At 37.9% G+C, this 8681-nt stretch overlaps 1 protein-coding gene across 1 annotated transcript in view; it reads left to right on the top strand.

Annotated features, from left to right (window-relative positions):
* Positions 1–8433, top strand: part of LOC106474314 (homeobox protein Nkx-6.3-like) — a 26510-nt gene extending 18077 nt beyond the window's left edge. Inside the window, exon 3 of the mRNA XM_013935003.1 lies at positions 7762–8433. Within this exon, the coding sequence (XP_013790457.1) occupies positions 7762–8433 (672 nt within the window). The remainder of the gene's footprint in view (positions 1–7761) is intronic.
* Positions 8434–8681: the final 248 nt, after the last annotated feature.

The following is an 8681-nucleotide window of genomic DNA, read 5'->3' as shown; positions in this document are numbered from 1 at the left end:
CCATCAACTCTGAATAGTTGGTTAACTCTCATCTGGTATATGTCCATCAACTCTGGCTAGTTGGTTAACTCTCATCTGGTATATGTCCATCAACTCTGGCTAGTTGGTTAACTCTCATCTGGTATTTCCTACTCGAATGGTACCGCCTTTCACGGATGTCTAATCAAATATGATACTTAATGACGGTTTGAAATAATAAAGTCGTCTTATACTTTTATAGACCGGACATGTAACGATGATTTGTGTCAATGAGTTTGAGCGACCGAGAGTTGGTTGAATATCTCACACAAACGACTCTGAACCTCAAGGGCCCATCATTTTTTCGGAAGTTACCATCCAGTTCACAACTTACAAGGTTATGAGGGCACATCAATCTCACAGCTTTTGATAGATGCAAAAAGTAGTACCAAGTCTGCCGTTCAGCAATGTACACTGTACGGTAGCCATCTTAATTATACGTACCGGTATCGCCATCTATAATGTCTACCTTCTGTGGGATGTGACTTGATCGCGATTCTCAGCTGTAAGACATTATTTGTGGACACACACATTGCAATGACACGAAATCCAATAAATGTTTAATTAGTTAATAGTTTTATATAAACTTTAAAGTTTAAAATCGCGTTATCGTAGCCAGTAAGCTTTAATTATGTAGATGTAGTCAACTGTATAATCTAATAATGGTTTTCAGTAACTTAAGTAGTAAAACGTCCGTAGCGACATTTTGGGCTGTAGCTCTCTCTGCACGTGGGTTAGGTTTACGTAGTCTCTACTTTCAAAAGGTATTACATGCACTCACGTGTAGTGGGTCAGGTATATATGGTCTGTACTTTCAAGCTGTAAAATCCATGCTCTACACGTAGATTAGTTTTAGGTTTGCGAGGTCTCTACATTGAATACCAACATAACCCTCTGTAGATAACAGTTTTTCTGACTGACATACTTAGCTCGTTCTTTCTTGCGTCTTACAGTCGGGCAACATGCGGTCGAATTTAACAACCAGAGATACGTAGCTTTTTCTTTCTTGTGTCTTACAGTCGGGCAACATGCGGTCGAATTTAACAACCAGAGATACGTAGCTCGTTCTTTCTTGTGTCTTACAGTCGGGCAACATGTGGTCGAATTTAACAACCAGAGATACGTAGCTTTTTCTTTCTTGTGTCTTACAGTCGGGCAACATGCGGTCGAATCTAACAACCAGAGAAAGAAAAATGTTCCGTACTTTGTGGGTTAATATCAATATACTTTGATTAATTTTACGAGATCTCCGTCCAGCCAATCTACATTTGTCACTCAGTTTAATTTTTATACTTATAGATATTTAAAAAAAAACAAAATTTTATTGGTGTTTTTAGTGACGCCATATATGCATTGCGTCATCCAGTAATTTACTTATCCATTAAAGCTAGATCACGCGTTGGAGTAAACACGTGTTAACGTTGTAAAACCGTTGCGTGTGTTGTCGTTATACATTTAAACAGATTAAAAACAATTATAAATAAAAACAGATTAAAAATACATTATAAAGTAGAACGTTAAAACAATTGTTCATTAACGCAGATTAGAAAGAATTATGTATTTATATAGATTCAAAAACACATTTCCCCCAGTGGGTCAGCGGTAAATTTACAGGTTTACAACGCCATGTTGGACACAGCAAAATGGCCTTATGTGACTTCGCTTTAAAATAAACAAACAAATAAAATAATAAAATAGATTAATAAATGATTATACATTAATATCGAATACACATTAAAAATACATTATTACAGGTTTAAAAAGCACATTGGACATTGATATAGATCAATTTAAAAATAAAAACAATTACTGGTATTTTTTTACTCGAATATTCTCGAACTGCTTAGATTATTGTTTGTCTGTTTGTAGTTAAGCACAAAGCTACACAATGGGCTATCTTTGCTCTGTCCACCACGAGTATCGAAACCCGGATTCTAGCGTTGTAAGTCCGCAGACATACCGCTGAGCCACTGGGGGGTGCTTAGATTATTATTATTATTATTGTGTTAAATACTCGACGATTCCTGGCGTGTTTAGACTGTTGTTAAGTTGTTATTCACTCGAATATGTAGACGTTGATTAAGTTATATTAAAACGATTTTCGAACCTTACCATGTTTTCCAGTCATGTTCCATCTGACCGTGTATCTTGACAATAGCCCTGCATCGTAGTTTCAATCGCAAACGTTTTCATTCTAAGACTCATATCTAAAGCACACCACTCAGCCAAGCGTATTTTCTTTAGCCCATCTATTGTACGGGGATGACGGTTTGGCAGTGTCGTTTAAACAGGCCAATCACACAGAAATCTATAGGCGACTGAAATGGCATGTATTCCCTTGAAAGATCATTAATATCCGTTTCATTCTCCAGCTGTTTGAGATATGTAATAGTTGAACGGATATGTTGTGGAAGCAACTTGTATATACGTGACTTGTGACGCATTTCCAGAGGGATATATTTCTTGATGATGTATGACCTGCGATATGTGGACGGATTTTGTGTACGTGTATTCTCTGTGTTACAAGACACCGCATTTTGCTAACCATGGCTGTGAGTTCGACTTGTTGCAGATCTCTTTCTGGATGGTACTGGTACCCTAAGTTGATCCACATTCCTTTGTTTTCCAATGTTGTTAAGTGCAAGGGATATCCCAATCTTGCAAGTTGTGAATTACTCATTTGAATACATATTTATGATCCGGGTGTATGAAGATAGGGCTGTTACATACCCTTCCTAATATCGATAACTTTTCAATGGCTTGCAAATACTCTTGAAAAATGGAAGTCATGCTGTTATTAAAGAAGAGTCACAACGTATTCCAGGTCGTGAACATGGAATTGCTTTTCAACAGCCACTAACATGTCACATCTCCTGGTTTCAAGATGCTGCAGCAACACGATGCTTGAGCGATGTCAAAAGTTAGAGTTCCCAGAATGGTTATGTCCACCTCGTGCGGCCACACAGACCTACAACGAAGCTATAACCTTGTCCGAGTCTCTGGAAGAATCTTAGTAGAATATGTCCTCATCAAAATGCTTTATATTTGTTCAAGGGTATAAGTGAGACAGACATGGCATTCGTCTCTGACCCCAGATATGACTCCAGTCTATTTTCATAATAACTAACTTCTGGTTCTGGGTGAACATTGGTGACACGTATACGTTTGGAACGACGATGATCAGAATGAAATCAGTTTAAAATGTAAGAATCTTGATCCTGATGTTGTGTAGACCTTTCCAACCCCACTGAAAGAAAGGTGTATATATAGCGAAGTTGCAGATCATTGTTGCCCGCTCGTGATGGTCATCATCAAGACGGACATAAGCATTCTGAAAACTATAATTTTGTTACCTCTCAACCATGACGTCAGATGGCTGTTGTGAAACAATTCCTTGTCTACAACTTGGTGAATTGTTCACTATCGGAATAGACATTTGAATTTAACTGTTTGTAAAATACACGTCAATGATTGGTTGTTCCCTGTTTGATTCTGCCCAGTGTGTAAAAACCTTCATTGAAGGTTGCATCCAATCATCAACCCAGCTCGACTGGGAAAAACCGATACTATAAGAAACTGTAGTTTTTTACACGTAATGTGATACCTTATCAACTGCGAACTATCGTGTTTCGTACCAGAAAGTTAAAGAAGCGGTGATATAATTTGACTTTTCTGATATTTTCGACTTGCAATGAACATGCGAAACTTGAGCTAAACGGCCATGTCAAAGACCTCAAGGTTCTTACCTAGTCATCCATAAAATAAAGCTCTAACCAAGGCAGATACTTGAAGGTTCATACCTAGTCATCCATAAAATAAAGCTCTAACTAAGGCAGAGACTTGAAGGTTCGTACCTAGTCATCCATAAAATAAAGCTCTAACTAAGGCAGAGACTTGAAGGTTCGTACCTAGCCATCTATAAAATAAAGCTCTAACTAAGGCAGAGGCTTGAAGGGTCAGACCTAGCCATCCATAATATAAAGCTCTAACTAAGACAGAGACTTGAAGGTTCATATCTAGCCATCCATAATATAAAGCTCTAACTAAGACAGAGACTTGAAGGTTCATATCTAGCCATCCATAATATAAAGCTCTAACTAAGACAGAGACTTGAAGGTTCATACCTAGCCATCCATAATATAAAGCTCTAACTAAGACAGAGATTTTTATGAACCTTCAAGTCTCTGTCTTAGTAAGAGCTTTATATTATGGATGGCTAGGTATGAACCTTGACGTTTCTGCCTTGGTTAGGGCTTTATATTATGGATGGCTAGGTCTGACCGTTCATATCTCTGTCTTAGTTAGAGCTTTATATTATGGATGGCTAGGTATGAACCTTCCCTAGCCATCCATAATATAAAGCTCTAACTAAGACAGAGACTTGAAGGTTCATAATATTATGGATGGCTAAGGGATGGCTAGGTATGAACCTTCAAGTCTCTGCCTTAGTTAGAGCTTTATAATATAAAGCTCTAACTAAGACAGAGACTTGAAGGTTCATACCTAGCCATCCATAATATAAAGCTCTTACTAAGACAGAGACTTGAAGGTTCATACCTAGGCATCCATAATATAAAGCTCTAACTAAGACAGAGACTTGAAGGTTCATACCTAGCCATCTATAAAATAAAGCTCTAACTAAGGCAGAGACTTGAAGGTTCATACCTAGTCATCCATAAAATAAAGCTCTTACTAAGAGGAGGGAAACCAGTTACAACCCTCTCCACCTACACTGTTACTCTTAACCGAATAGTGGGACTGACTTTCACTCTTATAACCAGCTACAGATGAAAGTGCGGAGCTTATTAAGCAGAATATCGTGGACTCTGGTCCTGAACCGCTTGATCACCACCTATCCAAAAATAATGTGAAATATGAGTTATTAGATTTACATTAAAGAAAACAAAATGTGAGAAATAAATTTATTCATTAAAATACCCCCTTACAACTGTTTGTCCAAACACACGTATAGTAAAACTGCGTGAGGTCGACACGTTGACAATCCAGTATATTCAGAAGGGAACGTTTTTACTGTTTCCTGCCGTTACTTCAACGATGCTCCTTGAAACGTTACTGTTGTAATTTCATGTATTATTGTTTATTTAATCAATTTCTCAGCCATATCTCTGTTTCAGTATCTTGTTGGCAGATAATCCATGTGCCACTCGAACTGTTTCAGTATCTTGTTGGCAGCTAATCCATGTGTCGCTCGATCTGTTTCAGTGTCGTTTCGGCAGATAATCCATGTGTCGCTCGAATTGTCTGTTTCAGTATCGTGTTGGCAGATAATCCATGTGTCGCTCGAATTGTCTGTTTCAGTATCGTGTTGGCAGATAATCCATGTGTCGCTCTATCGGTTTCAGTATCGTTTCGGCAGATAATCGATGTGTCGCTCCATCTGTTTCAGTACTGTTTCGGCAGCTAATCCATGTGTCGCTCGATCTGTTTCAGTGCCGTTTCGGCAGTTAATCCATGTGTCGCTCGAATTGTCTGTTTCAGTATCGTGTTGGCAGATAATCCATGTGTCACTCGAGCTGTCTGATTGTGCATCAGTAGTCATTCCATGTTTCCTGTCTGTTCAATGCACAACAAGCCGGTAACCCCGATGTCTCCTACTTTCGCCTCATAACTAGAACAATTGAAATTTCAAGTTGTCAACTGATCTAGAAAAAAAAAATCCTCAGAAAATTACTGTTCTCTGCACTGAAAACGAAAAAGCTGTTGCTGATGTACAATTGGTGTTCATTACAATTGGCGTCTTCATTATTAAAAGAATCAAATTGTATAGATATCTGGAAAACAAGAGCCAACCAGGACGTTGGAAATATAACCCTGTACTCTCTCTCTTTTTGTTAGTATACAAAAGTGTAAAGAAACTTGTGAATACATTTACAGATAAAAGTTTGTCTTTTCTCAAAATTTGTAGTAATGAAATAAGCAGTTCAGAACTATGTGTGTTTCTTTGTTTGCCTGTTTCTTTCTCTCTCTCGAGAAGTAGAGCGCTGTCTGAGAAATGTATTAAAAAAGACCCCAAGTAATCAAACACTATTAAATATCTACTTTAAATGCAATTAACTGAACTTCGGGCACTGATTGCTTCTTTTTATTGTATCTAATCCTCAGAAAAACAATCAACAGCTTCTGAAATTAGGGGGGATTTCTTCAACGGCAAAATTGAACCCCCCACTTGAGTACCCGGAAGATGATAAGGGGTTAAGCACGTGACGCATTATCATTATATATATTAACTATATATATATATATATATATAAGAAATGATATATATACCTGCTTCTACCCTTTATTATTAAACAATCATTTAAATGTGCTTTAAAGTTTTGGTAATTTTCTATAATTGGCCACACAATTCATAAACTAAATGCGTATCTTCCTCCTACAAACAACCGTTTATTTAATCACTTCGACCCAGAAACAATTATCTCTGTTATTTTTGTGCACGTTGGATGCGAGATACATCACGCAAGACGAATTACGAACCAACTGCCCACCTTAGTATTCTACAAGGAGGAGCGTTTATGTCTGAGAACGTTCCAGAAAGATCTACGTCAAAACGAGCAATCTGATTGGTTCTGTAAGCAAGACGTTGTTAATACACAGGACTAAACTATGTATGTGAATATGAAGTACTCACTTAGAAACAGGATGTATACATCGAGATCCAGATGTTTACGAACCGTCTTCCTTCTTCACAGCACATATCAGACCTTCTAAGGTACAAAACGACAAGTTACTCCTACAAACTACAGCCAAGCGATCATGAGAAATAGATTCAAACAGACCCCCCTCACACCGATTTTCTCTGAGGTATCTGAGTGAAGTCTGTCATAGTCCATGCTTTTGTCATCATCTTGAGCAAAATGTAAACATAAGAGGGCTGGATGTGAATCTTTCTCTGCGTTGTAACACCACCCACGTCACAATGGCCTCTAAAGCTATTGTCAATTTGTTAAGCAATGTCAACTTCTGTACATTAAATTGTTCAAATTTTCAGCAAAATACAAAACGTGATAAAATCGCTGGAAATAAAAAAAAAGCGAAACAGGACACGTCTGAGACAAAGTAACCAGTATTACCACAGACCAGAATATACGTTCAGTTTTATGTGTGTGTGTGTTTATTACGAAGTTGCATAAAATACCCATAAAGTAAGCCTATTAACATACTTTAAAACGTTCTTCTTAAAGAAGTATCAATAAAACTGAAGTTTCTTAAGTTCAATGAATTAAACATTTCAACTAATTACGTCAACTTCATAAACAAAAGTGTCTAAGTACAGTCGCCACCAAAACACTGTTTTTAACTCCATAAGCACAAGATTCCAAGGCAAGATGTCACCAATACATTTCTTTATTAATTTCGTGTACACAAGACTCCACGTAAAGACGCCACCAAAACACTTTTTAACTTCAGGAACAACAGATTCTAAGTAAAGACGTCAGCAAAAAACTTTTTTCAATTTCATAAACACAAGATTCCAAGTAAACATGACACAAAAACATTCCTTTTTAATTTCGTGTGCACAAGACTCCACGTAAAGACGCCACCAAATCACTTTTTAACTTCATAAACACAAGATTCCAATTAAGGACGCCACTAAAACACTCTTTATTAACTTCAAGAACAATAGATTATAAGTAAAAGCGCCACCTTTATTTTATCTGCACTTCTCTGATCCTTGATTTCTTTATTCGAGACGTATAACCAATATAAACCGTTTTCTAGGTTTGGTTCCAGAATAGAAGGGCTAAGTGGAGGAAGAAAGAGAACACGAAGAAAGGGCCTGGTAGACCTGCCCACAACGCACACCCCCAAACCTGTAGCGGTGATCCGATCCCGCCAGAAGAGGTCAAAAAGCGCGAGTCAGACAGACGGGAAAAGAAACTCCGGAAGCAATTGGAGCGGCTGACGAAAAGGCTAGAGCACGCAAAACTAAAACCTGGACTGAGTATAGTGAGTTTAACGGAATCAATACGGCAGACACTGAGGGAACTCGAACAGGTCAGCTCCTCCAAGAAACTGAGAAATTTAGTTAACCTGAAAATCGTCAGTGCTCTTGGATTCCATATTTATGACGAGCAACCTGACAAAAATGGCGTGAAAAAACGAGAACTGGAAAATGTTATCGATAACACAGAGGGCAATACCGACACGTGTCACTCGGATTCGTCACGTGATTCTCGTCTCACGAGCTCTCCGAAACCACTGTGCTCCTTTAGTATCAAGGATATACTTTCGGACAAAAGGGGCCGAAGTTATGGGAGGAAAGAACCCCTAAGTGTGAAGTCTTTTAGTGATTTAGTGAATCAACCGACAGGCATTTCAACCAACGACAACGTTTTTCCAAACAGTAGAGATGACAGCGGTAGCGACAGCAGTGCTACCACTTTTCTCTAGGATCTTTTAAATTGATGATTAAATTCTAAAGCCTTGTTGTTAACTATTGCTGAAGGCTGTCTTGAAATGATGTTTTCTGATCTTTGATCATGATCGTTTTGCCCAGTTCGTTCTACTCTTTTTTTTTTTATCGAGATTTTCTTTTCGAAATATATATATTGTATCTTGCACTATTGCCCCCTCTAGTGTATGAGGCATAATTATTAAAATTTTCTCTGGCACTTTTCACTTTTACTAGGCCCATTCCC

The sequence above is a fragment of the Limulus polyphemus genome, unplaced genomic scaffold (genome assembly GCF_000517525.1).
Source record: "Limulus polyphemus unplaced genomic scaffold, Limulus_polyphemus-2.1.2 Scaffold7061, whole genome shotgun sequence".
Taxonomy (NCBI): domain Eukaryota; kingdom Metazoa; phylum Arthropoda; class Merostomata; order Xiphosura; family Limulidae; genus Limulus; species Limulus polyphemus.
The sequence above is the reverse complement of the archived record's forward strand: the minus strand, read 5'-3'. Positions and strand labels throughout refer to the sequence as shown.